This window comes from Clavelina lepadiformis, chromosome 3 (assembly GCF_947623445.1).
Source record: "Clavelina lepadiformis chromosome 3, kaClaLepa1.1, whole genome shotgun sequence".
NCBI classification, from domain to species: Eukaryota; Metazoa; Chordata; class Ascidiacea; order Aplousobranchia; family Clavelinidae; genus Clavelina; species Clavelina lepadiformis.
In genome coordinates, this window is record NC_135242.1 from 18,096,010 (window position 1) to 18,117,860 (window position 21,851).

Genomic DNA, 21,851 nt, shown 5'->3' on the forward strand with positions numbered 1-21,851 from the left:
CCAATCAACAAACGACACAAAATAAATGCGTAAGCACTAAAACACAAAGTTCCAAATTCCAACAAGTGCACACACACACAGATTGGATAAAGTATAAAAATAAACATAGCAACAAAATAGTCACATTTATTACACACCCCGTCCCCAGACTCATTGTCACCGGATAGTGTTTTTTCGACATCAGGGTAGGATCTTGGATGTCGCCAGATTCTTTGTGGCTTGGGCGAACTGCTTGCCCCTTCTTCATTTGCCAACATCGCTTCGTTTTCCACACAAATTTCACGATCGACAGGCACGTCGTTTACAAAATCAAGGTTTGGCGAGTGTTATTTTGTTGGGTCGCTTACTTGACACTCTTTCTCCCGTTCTTGGTGATATGACGGAAAATCCTCTAAGTTGTATATCCTACTCAGCTGATGACTGCTGGCAACCTCAGCTTCTTTCGCGTCAGAGCGAACAGTGACGGAACGCCAGCAGAACGATAACAATCTTCCGCTTCACATGGCAATCCGAAGAAAAACTGCGCCTCCTCCATTCTCATATCATAGGCGTCTTTTGTTCTGTCGTTTCAACCCCAGAGAAGATCAGTCAACAGACGTTAAAACAAATGTTTCCTAGTGTCCTTATTTGCGTTTACACTCGCGCAAAACAATTAAGAAGTTTTAAAACCAAGTTAAAATTTTGGGCTATTTAAAACGGGACCCAGAGAATACAGACAATTAAAAACCATATCGATAAAATACTTGACATTTAAAAGTTCTTACCTCAGTTCGGCTGTGACTGAAACGGTTGAAGCTACCCTGGCGCGCACGCCAATTTGTTACGTGATGCATAAGTGCCTAAGCCAGGTCTGCAGCTACTTTCAAGGCGAACCGTCGCATCAAAGTCACACTTGAGTGTTGGTGAGAACTTACATTCGAAAACTGCACACATAATAGACGTCGACTTAAAGTTGAAATTAAGGGCAGGAAACATTACTATAAAAGTCGAGTACAGAAAACGCCCTATCACCAGCACTCACTAACCGAACTGCTTGATTTTTTTCAAAAACACTCTAGAAGGAAACGACGGTAACTCCATACAAATAGCGGGAGAGGCCGGTGGCGTTATTAGTCCACGTAACAAATGCGGCAAAACTAATCACAATAATACGACGCAAAACACAAAACTTTCAAACGATAAATGAGATAAACCATTTGAGTACACAAGAAAAAATACAAAAACAAACGAAACGAAACAATGCACTAACGACATCAAATAAATGCGTGAACAGTAAAACAAAATGTGTCGAATTCCAACAAGTGCACACACACAAATTAAATAAAGTAAGCTATAAGAATAAACATAGCAACAATAGAGTCGCATTTGTTTGATACAGCTCCACAATGGTATCCATCTGCTTAATCAAGCACGGTAGAGGTATAAGTGGTGGAAGTACTTCAGGAAAACAAATAATAATTAATCGAATCAGCTTTTACGCCTTTTTTACTTTTTTTGCTGTCCAAAAGGCGTAATATTAAATAAATACTGTGCAGTTTAACAAAGGAAATCGACGTTGCATTCGTATTTTACGACATACAATATACACGCATAATCTGCTGTTGCTGCTGAAAACTGGAATGGTAACCAAAAAGTGTTTTCGTTGGCAGAATTTTTTTAAATTAAGTCTAAAACAAAAACACACACACACATATACAGCAAGATAATCACATAGAACACAAATAGAGTTAAATCGAGCATTTCATCGCATTCTTAAGTTGATTTCTAGGGATTGAACGAATGTTACAAATTGAAGTAGATATTATCAGGCTTGTCCATGGGAATGGGATTCCCACGGGAATCCCATGGGAAATGTCCCATGGGATGGGATGGGATGGAACAGCACGAATTGCAATTCCCATGACATTGAAAATTTGCTAAATGAGCACAGTGACTCGGAATATGAGTACCAATGATAATAAATTGTCATAGATAGACAACTTTTCTGAACTTTAAAGTTAACAAAGTCAATAAATTTTGTCGTTTTGTATCTCTCTTTGTACATGTAGTCAATTCTAATAGACATTAGACTTAAATTTCCATAAATTTAATAACATTTATTGAATTGTATTTTGATGGGATGGCATGGGATGGGATGGGATGGGATGGGACAGGCATGAATTGCTATGGGATAGGATGGGATGGGACAGAAAAAAATGTCCCATGGACAAGCCTGGATATTATTCTTCTTGTATAATTGGTACGACTGTAATAAATTATACTGTAGTTATGGCATTTTGAATTACTACTGGCCAAACACCAGAAAATGTTAAATTCAACTGAATCTAAAATGTAATTATACTCTCTTAGTCTAAATAAATATTATACTAATGCTTTAGCTGGTTATAATATGTTATAATGTTGTGTCCGTAATAGTTTTTGTAATTCTTTTAACAAGTCCTATTTTGTTTGGAATTATTTAGGATGGGCTTTCTGGTGTACATTAGGATGTATACAATCTTGGATGCATAACATTACCATGAAGATATACCGAAGCCACGTTGTCGGCTATCCATGTACATGACATGGCAAAGTAAACATATTATCTGACTCCGATGCTTTCCAACGCAATGTAATATAGGTCTGTATGTTATTACAATTTAAAGTAATCGTGTTCAGTATTACTGTGAGATAAGTTTGGATCGTTAACTTGGTTTCAAAATGTTCTCTCTCTTTTGGAGATGTCACCTATTTGTGAAATCACGTTTTAGAAAACCGGACGTATAGGCTATAGTACCGACGAAAAACGAGAATAAAAGTTTGAAGGGGCTGCAAGTAAACGATTTACAACGTGCTTCGAAAATTGCCAACTTGGTTTGAAGGCAGCCTGTAGCCGAGATTTGCTTTAATTTGTTTAAACACACGGGACTTATATTTTTGCGAATAGCAAAATCAACGAATTGCAAAGGTTAAATTTGGGAACGGCAGTCGACTTATATAAATAGTATTAGTCAGGCGTTCTATCTATTCTAGCGCATTGACAGCACAAGGATCCCGAAAAATGGTTCAACTGACGATGAACTTGAACAAGAGACCTTGTGAATCGACCAACAAGCTAGATGCAGAAAGTTGAAGCCCTAACAACGCGGAAATGGAAGCGTCCAAACTAAGGCAGACGCGTAGGGATAAGTGTTTTGACAGACTGGTTTGATCTATGTAGATCTGGCTGGTAGTCTTATTGGTGATTGTCGGGCGTTCCAAATTTCACATGATATGTTGTATCAACACCGTTTTAGGTGACATCAGAGCTGTAAACGGGCCTTATGTTGTTAACCCGAACCCTAACATTTATTTCAAGCTCAAATTAAGTCCGAAAGTTAATGTTACTGAATGAACCAAAGCCATCTTTTGATACCATTCTTTGACTGTCATCCTTTTCTAGTTTGCGCTTTGCGAGAATTTTTTAGCACTATGCGCGCATGCACTTTCGTGTAAAGAAAGTGAAATTACGTGATGAAAATGTCTTGGCTGTGGCAGAATGTGAGTATAAATTCGGGCTCGAATCTAGTCCGATTTTTTTTTCAAGCTTAAACCTGAAACCAAACTCGACCCGAAAAGCGAAAAGATTTACAACTCTGGGTGACATTGAAAATATTTTTAATCTTTTTCAAGTTCGTGGCAAAAAATATAGGTTGCCAAATTCTAAAGCACGTCATAGGCCTATTGATAATTATTTATCGTCCTAAGCAATCAGGTGTAGCAGTAGGCCTATGTATATATTGTTTTGTTGTTACATGTGTAAAGCAATTAAACCTTGAATGTCAGTTTAATTACTACTACAGTAGTAATTAGTAGTATGGATAGATATACAAATTTGTGTAAGATTAAACTTGACAAAATGACAAATTAGTTTGCTTTAGGAAATGCTTATACATTCAAACACACATGCAATAAAAAGAAGCAATGCGCTATTCTCATAAGCTAGTTTGTTAGTTGCTGTGTCGTTTTTCTATTTTATAACTTCAAGAATTTTCGCCTCATAACAGGTGGCGTTGTTATAGTGAAGTTTAGACGTTCGGGTCAGCTTGAACTATTGGATCCCTTCTTTACCATAAATTTATAAATCAGTGAGGTAGGATATTAGCATTGCGTTGACAGGGGGTGGGCAATTTTTTAAACTTCTTGGTATTTAATTCCCTTATAAGGCCACCCAGCCCAAAATGCGCATAGCGCAAAAATTGTGTTTTTAAGCCTTATAAACCGCTTCAAACGCCTGGAAATGAATTATATTTCTATATTTTTGTGTACAGTACAATTGCTGGCACTTTATGGCGTTTAATTTTGAAACGCCGTATAACCTGCTTATTATTTATTTTTAACTTGGTTATATGAAGATCTAAATACAAATGAAGAAGGGATGAAGATGCAAAAACGCCTATTTTTAATGAATATTTCCAAACATTTTTTTCTATTGATGAAATATTTTAGCTCCCCTAAAAATGGGAACGGGGCAACGCACCCTAGCCCTACCCACGTTACGCCACTGCCTCGTAATCTGTTGTATATTTTTTAATATCGTAAAACTATTATTAGTTTTAAATTTTGAAGTTGTGCGTTTTGGGTGTTGGCGCATGTGGTCTTTGGTGGCTTATTTGCCGTATTTACCTAAAGTGAATTTGTATCACTTTGTGTGAATTTACAGTATTAAAATTTACCCAAGCAGGTGCCATGACACCTAAATTTCAGCTAGTGCGCCCGAAATCTAGCAGAATGGATGCAGCCCATTACAGGTTTTGTGATCACGCGAAAAAAGTTCACTTTGTTGGGGGCAATGGTTAATCGCTTTTTCTGGGGTTCTTGACCTGCTGAAAGATAAAGCATATTGTGATGTTTTTACTGAAAATACCTTTTAAACTTTCTAGGCTTCGTTGCTTTGTCTCGTGCTGTAATACATAATTACATATGATATATGTATATAGCAAGCGGTTACAATGAAGATCGCCAAAACATTTAGTATAAACATTTTATTAATTAAAAAGCTGACAAATTTCAAACAACATCTGATCGTAATCAAAGTGAAAATGGATCGCAACCACATGGTATCTAAAGTAAAATAAAGCTAATAAAAGAAAGAGCGAAGAAAGTTGCAAAAAGGTTTTAAAGATCTGCTGCCAATAGGAGTTATGCAGCATGTCAGAATTACTCTGATCACACCCAATTTATCCTAGTTTTAGTTTTCTTATTTATAAGCATTGTCGATTGTTAAAGTTTTGTTGCTTCATGTGCGACCAGTTCAGGCAGTTGTATGTCTTAAATGATGATTAATTCCAGATAATATTTGTTTTAGGCTACCTATTATTATTCGTTTTACTTATAAACTCATAATTCTGTGGAAGTACATTTACACAAATACACACGTACAGTTGCTAGTGGTAAGTTGTTAAATGCATTCATGTGCGTCTTGCGGTCCACATTTGAATATCCAACTATTTTCATAGACACCCAGGTTTCGTGGGCATCTTACCGAAAACTTCAAGGATATTTTCTTTGTACGTAAATTTTATACTTTCGTTGGTTAGCATTGACTTATATACTCAATATGAGAGATATATATGCAGGCTTATAAACAATGTTTTTATGCATCAAATCTTAAATTAAAGGCCTATATATTACAGAGGTGGGAAAACTACGGCCCGCGGGCCAAATCCGGCCCGTTGGGTTATTTAATCCGTCACGTATGATTTTGACGGAAACGAGAGTTCATTTTATGATTTCTTGCTTGCAGAATCTATCTTATTGTTCTAATGCACACACAAGCTATCTTTCTTATTGAAGTTTTATTCTGTAGGAAATATTCTTATGTCACCATTAAGCATTGTTAATTTGGTTCATTGTTCCGTCACTATAAAACAGTTGTTGAAAATTTGTATCCGCTTTTTCAATCACACAATTGATGTTAATCTGTATTACATAGAACAAGCTGCAGGCTTGGCTAGCAAGGTTGCAAATACTTTCATATTTGTATAGAACAGCTTTTTTAGTAATGTTTTTGAGGCTTTGTGAATGTCAAACTTTAACAAGTGATTCTTACGCGTAGGTAGCAGTTTCAGTGTCAAATGCTAAATAAGGTTTCGTGGTTACTAGCTAGCTAAATTATCAGTTTATCACTAAATAGTTTTTATCGAAATGAGTGCTTCAAAGAAACGAAAAATCGATAGCGAGCGCAGAGCGTTCAAAAAAGAGTGGACAACCAAATATTTTGTTACCTAGGTCGGATCAACCGTGGTATGCCTTATATGCCAAAAAAGTGTTGCTGTATTAAAAGAATACAACATTCGCCGCCATTTTAACACCAACCACCCTAACTATTTTAGAAGCCAGTCAACTCAACAACGAGAGGCTGCTGCGCAGAGATTAACAAACAATTTTCGGATTCAACAAAATACTCTTTTTCAGCAAAGTGCCATTCATCACTCAATCACCCAGGCAAGCTTTTTACAGGCTTTTAAAATAGCAAAAGCAAGCAAACCATTTTCCGATGGAGAGTTTATCAAGCAGTGCATGGTAAAGACAGCAGGTCTCTTGAGTCCAGATACAAAAAGTAAATATGAGAAAATTAGTTTATCATGCAGAACAGTAACTCGCCGAGTAGAACAAATTGATGAGCACTTAGCCAGCGAGTTGAAAGGAAAAGCAGATTCATTTGTATTTTATTCGCTGGCGTTGGACGAAAGTAAGGATGTAAAGGACACCGTTCAGCTTCTGATTTTTATCAGAGGGATTAACGACAGTTTTGAGATAACAGAAGAACTTTTGGCGATGGAATCGCTAAAGGGGAAAACACGAGGAGAGGACCTTTTTATCAAAGTGTCTGGTGTGATTGACCGGCTGAAAGTACTTTGGAACAAACTTGCGAATGTCACCACGGATGGATCGCCAAACCCGACGTGAAAAAACGTTGGGCTTCTAAAAAGGCTTCAAGACAAGGTGAAAGAGAAAAACCCTGAGATGGATATAACTTTTTTGCACTGCATCATCCATCAGGAGGTACTCTGTAAGTCTGTATTGCAGCTTAATCATGTAGTGAAGCCAGTGGTAAAACTGATCAACTTCATAAAAGGGAGAGGACTTCACCACCGACAGTTTATAAAGTTTCTTGAGGAAATTGATACTGATCACCAGGACTTACTTTACCATTCTCACGTACGCTGGTTAAGTTTAGGGAAAGCATGTAAACGCGTTTGGGAACTTAAGGAGGCCATTAGCTTATTTTTGAAGGCAATCGATAAAGTTGGTGATTTTCCTGAGCTAGAAGACGAAAATTGGCTTTGTGATTTTGCGTTTGCTGTGGACATACTGACATACTAACGTACATGAATGAGTTAAATGCGAAACTTCAAGGGAAAAATATTTTCGCTCACGAAATGTATACAAATGTAAAAGCTTTCAAATGTAAATTGAATTTATTTTCAGAGCAAATGCTTAACAATTCTTTTGACCATTTTCCCACTCTATTGACGATGAAATAAGCCAGTAAACATGCGAATAAATACAGCAAATTACTAGATGATCTGCATCATGAATTCTGCCGTAGATTTCTTAATTTCGAAAAACTCGAAAAATCGTTTCAAATCGTCTCATCTCCCTTGTCTTAAGTTGATGTGACAGCACCGAAGGAGTTACAATTGGAGTTAATCGATCTTCAGAATGACTACCTTTTAAAAGAGAAATTCGAAGCCTTGAAGCTGAATGACTTCTACACTTCATTATGTAATGCCAGATTTCCGAAAATTCGAAAGGCGGCACAGAGTATGTTGGTGCTGTTTGGCTCCACTTATATTTGTGAACAGACTTTCAGCTTGATGAATTTCAACAAATCGAAGCACAGATCTCAATTGACTGATGCTCACCTAAAATCTGTTCTGACAATCGCCACAACCAAACTAACTCCAAATTTTGTTACTTTGGAAAAATATGTAGCTTAAGGACCTTGTTCAGACTGCAAATAAATTTAAATAATTTTCGTGCAAGTTTTGTTTATCAGTTCATCTTTAACAAGCTTATTATTGTAAATAATTTTGTTAATAAACTGTAGTTGTCTTGTCCATTTCATGCACTCGCATGGCCCGTTTGTATAAGTTTAAATATTTTTTGGCCCCTGATCTAAAAAGCTTGCCCACCGCTGGTATATCATATTTCCTTTACACATCATAAAAAAGAATGGAGTTACATTTATCACTACACAATTTATTTCAAGCGGAACGGTTAACTTTCTTTCAGTTGACCGTTGTGTATAAAGTTTCCAAATGTTTCTGGTAGATCGACACATGGTATGCTTTGTTTTGTATAGCAGTGGAGTGGTTATATTCTGTAAAATAAAATTGCTGTTTATCAACTGAAATTTCAAAGGGAGACGGCAACTTGTTGCTTAGAATTTTGCTTTTTATCAAAGAACGAGAAAGAAGCAAGAAACGTCATTTTTTATGAACTACGCAAACGACACGTATCAAAGTGATCAGCGATTCAACTGTTTTGTTTTTAACTCAGCTAGTTTCTCATGATGTTATTTTTACTTTGCTCTTTAGCTGCAGACGAATGAGTGCTGAAAACTATAATTTTGTTAAGCTAAGATCAGTTTGAATCTCAGTGTTCAACTTCTATGTGAAACCTTCTTGCGTAACTTGAGCACAATTTGCACGAAAATGGTTGACAGAGCTGTTCTGAGCAAGATACTGATTGTTCTAATAGTGCTGGTGACGTCATCAACGTATCTTTGTTACAATTTTCTTTTCACGGATACCTTTAATACTTTTTCCAAAACACATCAAGTCTTGTTACGTTGGCCGAAGAGATTAACGTCGTCCACTAACCAACATGAGCCGTTCAATGATATTCAAATTCCAACAACAACAAAAACTGCATCGAACCAAGCAACAAGCACTGGGGTCGGTTTAACGCAGGTTCGGGCCAATCTCTCACAAAAACTTCATGAAGCGTTGTCAAATTCTACTGAACAGGTAAGCCCATTTATGCAGTTTTATATCGCTAGCTTGTGGTGTTAGTCGCAAACAAAATAGGCAATATTTTCTTCTAAATATCCAAGCTCAATCTAACCTTCGATCTTTTTTGATAAAACAGCCCTTCAACAGCAGATTTGCATTAAAATCGACCATAAGGTTCTTGAATTGTCTGAATGTATTCTTAGATTTTGAAGATATTTATTCGTATATTATATGAGATATAAATACTCATTTTAGTAAACACAAAACAAAACGAACAAGCATAAAAAAATGTAATTACTTTTATTATTCAATTTCATAAAGCGGCGGTTGTGAACAAGATAGTGCGAGCCGTGTACCTGACGTTTACTTGCAAGCTTTTTCGAAGCAGGTTGTAAGCTGCTCATCTTAAGTCGAATGGTATTTTCCATGCTTTTGTTCATGCCAAAACGATTACGGTATTACCTGTATATTTAGTATGTGGCTGAAACCTTGCTCAACCCAGAAACAGAGGCGTATTTGAAATTGCATTGAGAGGAGGGCAAAAGATTTAAAAGCTATAGCTTTAAAATTTGCGCGTGTCATCCACCTCGTTCAAAATGCGCGAGACGAGACAATTTTGGGTTTTTACTCCCCCAAAACCGCTTTAAAACGCCAGGAAATTAAAATGTATTCTCATATTTATACGAACAATAGCTACCAAATTATGAAAAATGTTTTTGAAACGCAATATACAACGATACCCGCTTATTACACGCTTTCCTATGAATCAGGAAACATAAACAAAAGAAGTCGTCAAAGCGCCTGTGGCCCCAAAGAGTTTGGTTTGTAAAGAGGGTCCAATGGTCCAATAACCATTGGCAGGGCCAAAACGACCTCCCCCCCCCCCACCCCAAATACACCCGTGACCAGCATCTACGTACTTGAATGAAACCAAAGTAAATTAAACCGTCAAATATCTTTGTTTCATAAAGGCAAACATATGTTATTTTTGAATTCAATATTCTGCTTAACAACAATTTTTCTGCAAAGATCACTTAAAAAAACTTAAAAACAAAAATTGCCCGTTTCATGCGTAAACTTGATCCTTGGGATGGTGTTGCCCCCATTAATGAAAACGGATCTTATCCATAAAAACTATTTCTTGCCAACGGATTCGTCATTTACAACGTGTGCAAATAACAGTTATAGATAAATGGTTTAACAAAGCAAGACGAACCTTGTCTATTTCAGTACAATATTATCATTTGGGAACCACCATTCGGAGCTAAATCAACAAATCATCTCGATCAATCCAAATGTGGGGCATGTGACGTTTCATATGATCAAGGAAAAGTAAGTTTATACATTAGTTTGCGCCATAACTGCTTTAAATTTTGTTTCATTTGCTCTTATCTGGCTGTTGTTTTAGGTGCACGATCCAATGACAAAGGCTGTAGTTTTCCACTTCAATCAACATAAAATGCCACAAACAAGGTGTAGATTGAAACCAGCTTTTTATTTCATTTTTTGATCACATATGTGTTGTGGATTTTGCTATTTACCAAACAGTGCTCTTTCATGATGAAAACATGTGGGTGTAAAAAGGTATTTGCTTTATTATGAGACGCTCGGACCAGTATTACGTGTGGTGGTCCATGGAAGGTCCCCCAGCACTACGAGAATTGAGAGGAATGAAACTATCAGAATATGACAATGTTTTCAATCTTACAATGACGTACAGGTATGCATGGATAATCAAATTCGTTTAATTTAAATGATATAAATACTGTATATACTTGTATACAAATTGACATACATATAGATATGTACAGTATATACGAATATGCAGAGGTGGGTAGTCGGTACTTTTAAAGTGCCGTCAGTAACGGTACCGGTAGCCTATTTGGTAAAAAATGTACCTTCAGTCCCGATATTCAGTACTGTTTTAACAACGGAACTCGATACTTTGTCGGTACTCGGTACCTGTACTTTTTCTATAACGGATCCTGCAGATAGTGCAATTTTTGCTTTATGGTATGGCCCGGTTACAGGTTACTTCAGGTCAAAACAAAAGTGACCTCACTCCTTGCGACTTTGTTAGACGTTTGTAGATTAAAAAAGGTAAGCCAATGTTAAAAATTGGCGATAAGGTTTAATCAAGACGAAGTTTTGAAAATCATGCTTCTCAAATCCTAAAAAAATGGCTTTAAAATATAGAGCAGGGGTGGGCAACCTTTTTGAACCCGAGAGCCGCTTTAGTTGTTAAATTTTTACTGACGAGCCAAGTCATAAGAACTTATGACGTCATAAATAATTTATGTCGTTTAATTGTTCCAAATCTGCACTCCTCAATCGAAAAATATCATTAAATTTGGATAATTAACAACTTGTCATCAATGCTGGCCTAAATAAGGAAAAGAAAAAGAGAGAAACGTTCATAAACGGTACTCTTGGTAGCCTTTACAATTTTTTTGAAATTTTGCGATTCGACTAGAAGAGCCACAAAAAAACATGCCGGCGAGCCGCAGTTTGCCCACCCCTGATATAGAGTATCGTGACCGACTACAATTTCTTGAATAAAATAATTCGATATTCTTTTCAAATGCACCGACGGAACCGGTGTCGGTAATATATGTAATGCGCAATATGTATACCATTGTACCTGTATACAGAGCCGGCTTTGACAAACGCGGAGCTCAATGCAAAAGTTGATAGCGAGGCTCCTTTCCGATTTTAAATAACTTAATGTAATAATAATACAAATAATAAAAACGTTTACAAACCCAATATCAACTCTTTGCAAAACAGCTTCCGTGAAAGCTTAGTTTTGTGATAGATTTTCAATAAAACATTCTCTTTGGAGAGCGTGATTGGGATAATGATGATTTGTGATTGACGTAAGATAAAAGCTACGTTGTTAGTTTTGGTTATTGCTAAGCAGCGCATAAATTCACGCGGCCCAACGCAGTCCGCATCGCTTGCATTGGCCTAAGGCCAGCCCAATTAGTGTATATTTAAATACACAATACATATAAGTAACGCTATTTGAAAATGTGCGTTTGAGAATTTTTTTGTATACGGCCAATGTTATCGTTGTTTTTGTATAAAAGGTTAATTCACTTTCACTGCTTCTCGCTATAATCGGTCACCAAACTTTCGTAATAATCTTGTGCTTAGTATATCCATATACAGTATAGGGCCGCACGGTTGTCATGTTATTCTAGTTCTTATCTCTACAGCTGTTATGCTGCCAACTCTGCTCGGTATTCCTATAAGTTTTCCGACATGTTTTAGTCTTCGATATACATGCACTACGTACTTCAACAAACGTGAATGAATATTAATTGTATAAGACAAGAAGTGAAGAACGTCGACAAATTCCAATAGTAGCCTATACAGTACATATTTGTTGGTTAAGTGCGAAATCACCATTCTTGCATAGAGCAATGTGTTTTGCCATATTTCTAACTTTCTTAAATGGTAACATTTAATTTTGTTATAAAAAGTATTTTTACATACTATTTCAAGTTCAGACTTTTTTTCTTATTTATAGTACTTTTTATAGACAGGATTCTGACATATACAGCCCCTACTCAATTGCAGCTGACGTGTTGCAAAATATACAATCAAGCGGGTCAGGAGATCCAAATAAAGATCTTGATCAACTGATATCAAAAAAGAACGCAATGGTCATTTGGATGGTTTCAAACTGTGGTGCTACCAAAGGGGCCCAAACCAGGATGAAACTGGTTCAGGATGTGATAAATGCTGGGCTGCCAGTTGATCGACGAGGAGGTTGTTTTCCAAAAAACAAACCAGCACCTCGAGGGCAGCAGCTTGAAATTATCAGTGAATTCAAGTTCTACTTCGCTTTTGAAAACAGCTATCACTGTCTTGATTATATCACTGAAAAACTATCTTTTAATGCTTTCAAAGGAGGAGCTGTTCCTGTCGTTTTTGGAGCTAAGAAATCAGATTACCAAGCTGTTGTACCACCAAATTCTTGTATTTATGTGGACGATTTTGAAAATTTGCAAAATTTAGTAAATTACCTAAAATATTTAGATAAAAATGTGACAGCTTATAAAGAATATTTGAAATGGAGAACAATGAAACCCGAAGAAATGCCTAATTATGGTAGAAGCACCAAATTATGTCAATTATGTCGTGTTTTACACGGAATCAATGTAGACAATTTATTTAATCCGTTCTATTCGGAAAAGTATTCTTCCATACCTTTGTTTGGACATTCATCGGCACCACGTGTTGTGACTTCTTTAAGGGAGTGGTTTTACGGACCACTTAGCAAGGATTGTCTTGCGAATTACTAATGAAAGAATTTTACGTATATACTTTTCATAACAAGGTCACTAATTGTTATTATAATAAGGCTGTTGTCTTTTGCCGATTTTAGTTTGAAATATATTCTCAGCAATGTGACTTTTTATTCTTTTATCTAATTTTTCTATTAATTTTATTTTTGCATCTTTTGCAGCATTTCCATGTAAAGACGTTTTATCAATACCGTAACGTCTTGGCCATATCAAAACATAGGAGGACTTGCGCAATCTTCTTCTAAGTGAATATAGATTGCTGATTATATAAAGATAACATGATGTTTCGCAACCAATAGATAAAGTATACTCTTATATAATCACAAACACAGTGGTTTTTGCCTGCTGTGATCTTTGACTTTTAATGTCTAGTGAAAAAATTCCAAAAGCAGTTATTATGAAAGCCATATATAGACAGCTTTGAAGTATTATTGTAATTTGTCGGAATGCTTAATACAAGGCTTAAAGCTCAAACTGCTCTGCAAATGAATGTAAATTAAGACAATCGTTTGTCACTTTGTTTTATACGTTGTCTTATAAGTTTGTTTTTTGGAATAAGTGACCGCCAAAGTATGGAGACTTATCATAGTTTGCTTTGGAATACGATCAACGGCGTATAAGTGTTTTCTCAAATACACGGTTTTGGGAGTATTTTATCCACCTCTTTATTGGTATTAAACATAAATGGCTTCTTACTCCAACTGCGATACGCCAATGCTAAGTTAAGCATGACGTGAGTTGAAAAACGACAATGTGATAAGCGACAATACTCTATCTATGGTATAAAGTAACAAAAAGAACAGCCTAAACATTAACCAGACTTAATATAGACTTTTTTAAAAGTGGCATCATTTTCAAAGGTGTGCCAGGAAAGTCTGAGGAAACTCGTTGTTGTTTGATGTCAGTCACAAACAAATAAGCCCCCAAAACCACCGTGCGGTTGACCATCGCCACGTATTACGGACTCGGGGGTGCGCGCTTTACACGCTTTCAAACAATTGAAACCAACCGACTGAACACGTTGTTGCATATGGATGAACTGATATCAACAAATCACTTTGTCTGTCCAGCCAAATGGGCCGGCGTATGAGGTGTATGTCTTTCTATTACTTCTGTACATTTACAAAACCGTCCAAGTTCAGTCAGTTCAAGAGCTGGAGTAATTTACGCCGGATTGCCTATAAATCGCCTTTCTGAAACAGTCATCAACAGTCAGCTGCACGATTTTACATTAGTTTTGTTGTCGATAACGACCCCTTTGCTAAACACAATCATACAGATTCAAGAGTAAAAAACTTATGACGAAATCGTTAAACTTTTATTGTGAAAACTTCAACAGTTGAATCAAGTCGTAGAGTCGTAGACTATACCATTATGAGCATCAAATACTTCAGGGAACCAGTAACCGATTTTTTTAATCGTTGCCGTCATGAACTACTTTGGTGATAATCAATTTCCCAAGGGTTTCCTTAGACTTAGAGAACAATCAAAGCTTCAGGTTTGCCAAACGAAAACCGGGTGTGAGTGGTACGAAAACTAATGTATACTATAGAATGTATAGATTAACCGTAATAATGCAGAATTGTATTGCTTTGTAACAAAACCCGCAACTTATGATAAACATTTTCCACTTGGTACTATAATTCCATTGTGTTTAACATATGGCAGATAATTGAGAATAACTATATGGTTGGGAAAACATTAGACTAATTCCATTCTTGCTGATCGTTTGAACTTAAGTATTCTACTGAACTTAACTTGTAGAGATATAATGTTATATATGTAAGAGATAGGGTTTCCTTCGTGTACAGTATGCCAGTGTATCTATACATTTTTGTGTGATTAAGTGTTGTTTCGCTTGGCCCAACCAAGCGTGGTATCCATTTTGCTTTGCTTTGGGCGCGCGCGCAGCGGTTTGAAATCCAAATCTCTACGGATTGTTTTAACCAATGAGAAACGTGCATGGTGACGCAATGCATCCTAGTATATAAACGCCCTGCAGCATTTTACGCGCCATCTTTGAGCTGGTTTGAACGCTTCGTAAGGTTGGTGTTTGTAACCGCTTTGGCAATTTTTGTTTTCTGTATTTTCTGTTATCTGGGATATTTCAAATTACAATGGTAAGTTGTGATTTACGGTATAACGTTTAGGCTAATAAACTGTCTGTAGACATTAAGTCCGATTATGTTTTGTTTTAATTTAAACGTTTTGTGTGTATTTTATATAGCCTTGTTTTATTACCGTATGTTGCATATAGTAGGCCTATGTACAGACATGCATAAGGATGTTAAAAATTCAAAATATTACATTGTTACGTAGTTGACGCGAGTAGTTGTATCATTAGTATCATATTGACCTTGTCGTAGCCTATGTGGTTGTATAACGGACACCGTTACTGTATCAAAATTGCTTTTAACACTTTGACGGTGCTAAATAATTAACATAGGTAACATACGTTGAAAGTAAAATTGAATCATTATAGATGGCTGTTCATTTGAGATAACGCTGCATGTTTCTGTAGTAAAGCTGAGCCAGTGCTCTTAATATTCTTTTAAATGTACAGCATTGTAACGAAATTGTATGAAAGGAAAAGCCCGTATTCGTTTCTAATACTTAATATTACCAACTGCGTAGGAATGTATGTAGAATGCTTTCAAGGAACGTCCCGCCTCGCTTTATGTAGGCAATGCCTTCATGCGTGACATTCACTGCGTCTGCTTGTATATGATTTCCTGTTTCGTCGTTTCAGTATGACCCGAGGCTTACAGCACTAAAACCAGTTCACGAGCTTATTTGTTGTTACAAATCGCTATTTAAGATTCATGTTCGTTACAGCGTGAATGTATTTCTGTCCACGTTGGTCAAGCCGGTGTACAAATCGGTAATGCCTGCTGGGAGTTGTATTGTCTAGAACACGGCATTCAGCCTGACGGACAGATGCCTAGTGATGTGACTGTTGGAAGCTGTGAAGATTCCTTTAACACATTCTTCAGCGAAACTGGCTCTGGCAAGCACGTACCACGGGCTGTTTTCGTTGATTTAGAGCCGACGGTTGTTGGTAGGTGAACTCCTTACTGCGCATCACACCTGGTTGCCCATGACTGATCATATAATCGCTTGCCTCCGTTTCAGACGAAGTCCGTACAGGAACTTACCGACAGTTGTTTCATCCTGAGCAGTTAATAACTGGAAAAGAAGATGCCGCGAACAACTACGCACGCGGTCATTACACCGTCGGTAGGCTTTGTTGTTCTATTACGGGCGTTTGCGCTTATAAAACGTTTTGTAAACGTGTGTTTATTTTCAAATAATTAAATCACCGTTGTTTGAGTAGTTTTATCATTTGTTTGAAATAGGAAAAATAATTTTGCAGTGTAAGTTGCTGGATATTTACTAACTCCACCCACTTGGTTTCAATGCAACTGGTTATAAAATGCAGCTCTTATCAAACCAGCACTACAAAAACCCCGTAACAACACCAATCAACTTTGCAGGAAAAGAAATGGTGGACCAGGTTCTTGACCGTGTTCGAAAGTTGGCGGATCAGTGTACCGGCCTTCAAGGATTTTTGCTTTTTCACTCCTTCGGAGGTGGAACAGGATCTGGTTTTACATCTCTGCTGATGGAAAGATTGTCAGTGGACTATGGCAAGAAGTCAAAGTTGGAATTCGCTATTTATCCTGCTCCCCAGGTATGTGCGTTTATTTTACGTTATCTTTCAGTCAGCTGCTAGTTGCATTTATGTATTGCTTTGGTAGATTTCCACTGCGGTAGTGGAGCCATACAACTCCATTTTGACTACGCACACCACGTTGGAGCACTCTGACTGTGCCTTCATGGTCGATAACGAAGCCATCTACGATATTTGTCGCCGAAATCTTGACATCGCGCGACCAACCTACACTAACCTAAATCGCCTGATGGGACAGATTGTGTCTTCCATCACAGCTTCTCTTCGATTTGATGGAGCGCTCAACGTTGATCTGACAGAGTTCCAGACCAATTTGGTGCCATACCCACGCATACATTTTCCGCTGGTTACTTACGCTCCCGTTATTTCAGCAGAGAAAGCTTACCATGAACAACTTTCTGTCTCTGAAATTACCAATGCTTGCTTCGAGCCAGCCAATCAGATGGTTAAGTGTGATCCACGTCATGGCAAGTATATGGCATGCTGCATGTTGTACCGTGGAGACGTCGTTCCCAAAGATGTGAACGCAGCTATCGCTTCAATCAAAACCAAACGTACCATACAGGTAAAGGAGTTACATTCAGTGGGGATTTTTTACTTAACCAACCAGTTTTAAGTCTCTTCTACTAACAGTTTGTCGATTGGTGTCCTACTGGCTTCAAAGTGGGAATCAACTACCAGCCACCAACTGTCGTTCCTGGAGGTGATCTGGCCAAAGTGCAAAGGGCTGTTTGCATGTTGAGTAACACGACTGCCATTGCTGAGGCCTGGGCTCGTTTGGATCATAAATTCGATCTTATGTACGCCAAGCGCGCTTTCGTCCATTGGTGAGTATTTGTAACTTTCAGGATGCTTGCAACTGCGCATTGTTTTTATTACGTCTTAACCTCTCAGGTACGTCGGCGAGGGCATGGAGGAGGGCGAATTCTCTGAAGCCCGTGAAGATCTGGCCGCACTCGAAAAAGATTACGAAGAAGTCGGATTAGACTCGGCTGGAGCTGACGATGTTGAGGATGATGACGAATATTGATCTTTGATTCTATTTCCTGCAAGCTATCTCATTTTACATGAACGCATCTTTGAAATTATTCGACTTTAACGTTCTGGAGTTTTAACTTCCAACTTAATTCCGCTGTGCTAATAAAAACATTTCTGTGTTAAAGGCACCCAGTTGTGTTTATTACGTACATTTATAAGGTTATGTCAGTATGTGTTGTAAGCTATGTTCTTTAAACCGCGAGTTTCCATCACTTCTTTAATCTTGATTTTTCAATGTTCTATGAGGTAGTTAATAAAGCAAGCGAAGCTTACTGTTTGTCAAACAGAAATAACTTTTAACAACTCACGAAAAATAAAAAATTGAGACAATTGGCAACAGAAAGCTGTGGAAATCAAAGGACAACAAAAGTATAATTGATACAAAAGAATTACGCTAGGTGTTTCATAATTATTTGCTAACATCAACTTCGCAAATACTTTATCTTACAAAACATGTAAATATTAGGACCAAATTCAAAAGTGTCATCAAACTTGCAGTTCGTTAGAATTACTGTTTGAGGGATTTACGTTTTGTTGCAATCGTCCTGCCTGCGTTGTCCCCAGTTTCATACAGACGATTAATTTCTCCCTCCAGTCAGCAAACGACAAAATGATGCAGAAAATGTTTAGGAGAATGTTTCCATCAGAGACTAGACGTGGTACAAGGTTCCTGTTCGTCACAAGCGTTACATTTACAACAACATACAGTACATCGCTGATTATACAAATCAGAGCTATCACAAAAGCCCTGCGAATCAGTCTGACAATGTTGTCGGTTCTTCGGCTGGCACCGTTGACCGCATGCCGTTTTTCTAACATAGAGCGATGGACCATCAAGGGGTGTAGAAATAGCGCCAGCAAAATAATATGAAAGCAAAACGTTACAATTGCAAACATTGACCAATGAGTCGCTTCGGTGACGATGCTCTGTTTAATCTTGCAACCCTTAATACTTTTCTCAAACTACTGCATTGTGTTATATAGTATCGGGTTGATAAAAGCAACAATCAACACAAAACATAGAAAATAGGCACTTAAAAAACGTGTACAACGGTTCGTGAGGTGCTGGGTACTGGGGCTGGTGTAGAAAGTTCTTTGTCGCAACCAAAGGAATGTGTAAACCAAAACAAAAGTTAATTTGGTTAAAGTGTAATCGATTTTCATGACGACATTGCACTAATCAAGGCTTTCAGTAAGGATCAATTGATTCAAAATTACGTGGGACATAAAAGTCAAAAAAGCCAGCAAACAAGCGCATATGGCAGTCAACCTCATCAAGCTATTGAGATGCTCTTCCCCAATCAAGTGTTGATCGTTGTAGTTATTTCTGGCTCGTTTAATTTTGCACTCAAATGTTAGCAGCGCTCCTATCAGGTAAGTGGCTATAATGGTTGAGGTAATTGCAGTCGCGGATAGCGTTTTCAGTCTCTCAACAAACAAAGCAGTTTCTTCTTGTGAAAGCATTGTCCTTTGTGTGACTTTTTCCGTTATAGGCTACTTGTTTCTGTTTGATTAAATTCCAAGGCAACTGCTACGTTACTATCCAGTTGATAAATAGTTATCAACGATATCATAGACTTAAACTTTCTTCAGAGACTTCTATAAATGTGTAAAGTTAATAAGTTATTCAAACAAAAAGTTTGTTTTTCTTTACGACGTGTTTACTTCGTAACACGTTTTTGCATATAAGATAGAAAAGTTCACAATAAGTTATAGGTGTATATGCAAGATGCCGATATGCATGTGAGTATTCACACCCAAAATATCTTTCGTTAGATGTTTAAACAAAACTAATACAAGAGCGACTTCAGAAGAGGAGCTGTTTCAGTCGTTTTTGGAGCTAATAAATCAGATTACCAAGCTGTTGTACCACCAAATTCATGTATTTATGTGGACGATTTCGAAAATTTGCAGAATTTAGTAAATTACCTAAAATATTTAGATAAAAATGTGACAGCTTATAAAGAATACATGAAATGGAGAACAATGAAACCCGTTGAAAATGCCTAATTATGGTAGAAGCACCAAATTATGTCAATTATGTCGTGTTTTACACGGAATCAATGTTGACAATTTATTAATCCGTTCTATTCGGAAAAGTAATCTTCCATACCTTTGTTTGGACATCCATCGACACCACGTGTTGTGACTTCTTTAAGGGAGTGGTTTTACGGACCAGTTAGCAAGGATTGTCTTGCGAATTACTAATGAAAGAATTTTATGTACAGTGGGACCTCGTTAATCCGGACCCCGATGAACCGGAATCCCCGCTATCCGACACAAAACTGCCGGGAACGGATTTCTTCCTATGCATTTTACCCCTTTAATCCGGAAACCCCGCTGTCCGACTCCGACACAAAAGTTTTGGAACAAATGTGCTAAATCAATAGCAATAAAATCCGATAAACCGGATTATTAACAGTTAAGCGAAAATGATTCACGATTGTCCTAATACAGTATGTTACTTTGTTGACGAAACAATAGCCGATTATTATCTACGCATAATTACGTTGCGTTGCATAATGACGTTATAGCAGCGGTGACGGTCCTATTCGTTGTGGCAAGCCACTTTGTCAGTTACAGCTGAGTAAGCCGCACAGCTTTTTAGTCATACTATGAAATACTGTACAGTATTTTAGAAACGAAAAAATAAATTGTTCATCAACACTAACAAACAACGCTTCCGCGGTCGCAAAAAAAACGTACATTACATAGGTTGAGTACGGCAATCTATTGAAGACAAACTGCTGCGACTCAATCGTGCTATCAGTTTTTGATATCGCATTGCGCAAAGATTGGAAACAGGTCAAAGTAAGTTCAAGACTGCTGGTCCCGCCGGAATGCTTCGCCATGCAAGAGCGGTTGTCAAACCGATTTGCGGCCGCATGTTCGTCACTTCTGGCTTAGAGCATTCGTCTTTAATACGGTGGTTCTGGGGTTCGACACTGGGTCGGATCATACAAAAAATATAATTATATTTTAGTTGCTGTCCAGCCAGAAACTTGGTACTTAGAATTGGAGTAAGGTGCACACTGCGTTTTGAACACGGTACTGCATTTGCAAGATTGATTGATTTTTTACTTTCCAATAATCCGGATACCCCGCTAAACCGACATTTTTTGACGAAACGAAGTGGTCCGGATTAACGAGGTCTCACTGTATATGCTTTTCACAACAAGGACACACTAATTGTTATCATACTAAGGCTGTTGTCTTTTGCCGATTTTAGTTTGAAATATTTTCTCAACAACATGTGACTTTTTATTCTTTTATCTAATTTTACTATTAATTATATTTTTGCATCTTTTGCAGCATTTCCGTAAGTCTTGTCTTCGTTGATAGATATGTTCACATTTTTTGTTTGTAGTACTTGCAAAAATATATTTTCACCGCTTATCTAAAGCTCAACCTTAACCTCCTTACGGTATATTTATAGTGTGAACTGGTGTCATGAGAAGGGATTCCTGTAACATTTTGTAACATTTTTCTGGAGTAGGTAAGCCTATGTTTCATTTTCATAATATATAAGCTTGTAAATGTAAAAAGCTGTAAAAATCGGTTGATTACATGTGAACAACGGTATGCAAGAGATACGTAGACTTGACTCAAGATTTTTGGTAATATTTCAATAAATGCTCATGTAAAGACGTTTTATCAATACCGTAACGTCTTGGCCATATCAAAACGTAGGAGGACTTGCGCAATCTTCTTCTAAGTGAATATAGGTTGTTGATTATCTAAAGATAACATGATGTCTCGCAACCAATAGATAAAATATACTCTTATATAATTACAAACACAGTGGTTTTTGCCTGCTGTGATCTTTGA

At 37.3% G+C, this 21,851-nt stretch overlaps 2 protein-coding genes across 3 annotated transcripts; both read left to right on the forward strand.

Moving 5' to 3' along the window:
- The first annotated feature begins 8,174 nt into the window (after nucleotides 1-8,174).
- Nucleotides 8,175-14,203, forward strand: LOC143448999 (4-galactosyl-N-acetylglucosaminide 3-alpha-L-fucosyltransferase FUT6-like). Of its 2 annotated transcripts, none has more exons than XM_076949007.1 (5): nucleotides 8,175-8,996; nucleotides 10,212-10,313; nucleotides 10,390-10,454; nucleotides 10,585-10,701; nucleotides 12,514-14,203. In XM_076949007.1, the coding sequence occupies exons 1-5, from the start codon at nucleotides 8,682-8,684 to the stop codon at nucleotides 13,289-13,291; spliced, it is 1,377 nt and encodes a 458-aa protein (XP_076805122.1). In that variant the 5' UTR covers nucleotides 8,175-8,681; the 3' UTR covers nucleotides 13,292-14,203. The 2 variants fall into 2 exon arrangements, with proteins under 2 accessions (XP_076805122.1, XP_076805123.1); XM_076949008.1 differs by having other exon boundaries at nucleotides 8,185-8,996; nucleotides 12,526-14,029.
- A 1,054-nt stretch (nucleotides 14,204-15,257) lies between these two features.
- Nucleotides 15,258-18,151, forward strand: LOC143449001 (tubulin alpha chain). The gene is made up of 7 exons (XM_076949009.1): nucleotides 15,258-15,414; nucleotides 16,130-16,352; nucleotides 16,427-16,531; nucleotides 16,789-16,985; nucleotides 17,053-17,550; nucleotides 17,619-17,812; nucleotides 17,880-18,151. Exons 1-7 carry the CDS (start codon nucleotides 15,412-15,414, stop codon nucleotides 18,013-18,015), a joined length of 1,356 nt encoding a protein of 451 aa, XP_076805124.1. The 5' UTR covers nucleotides 15,258-15,411; the 3' UTR covers nucleotides 18,016-18,151.
- The last annotated feature ends 3,700 nt before the right edge of the window (nucleotides 18,152-21,851 follow it).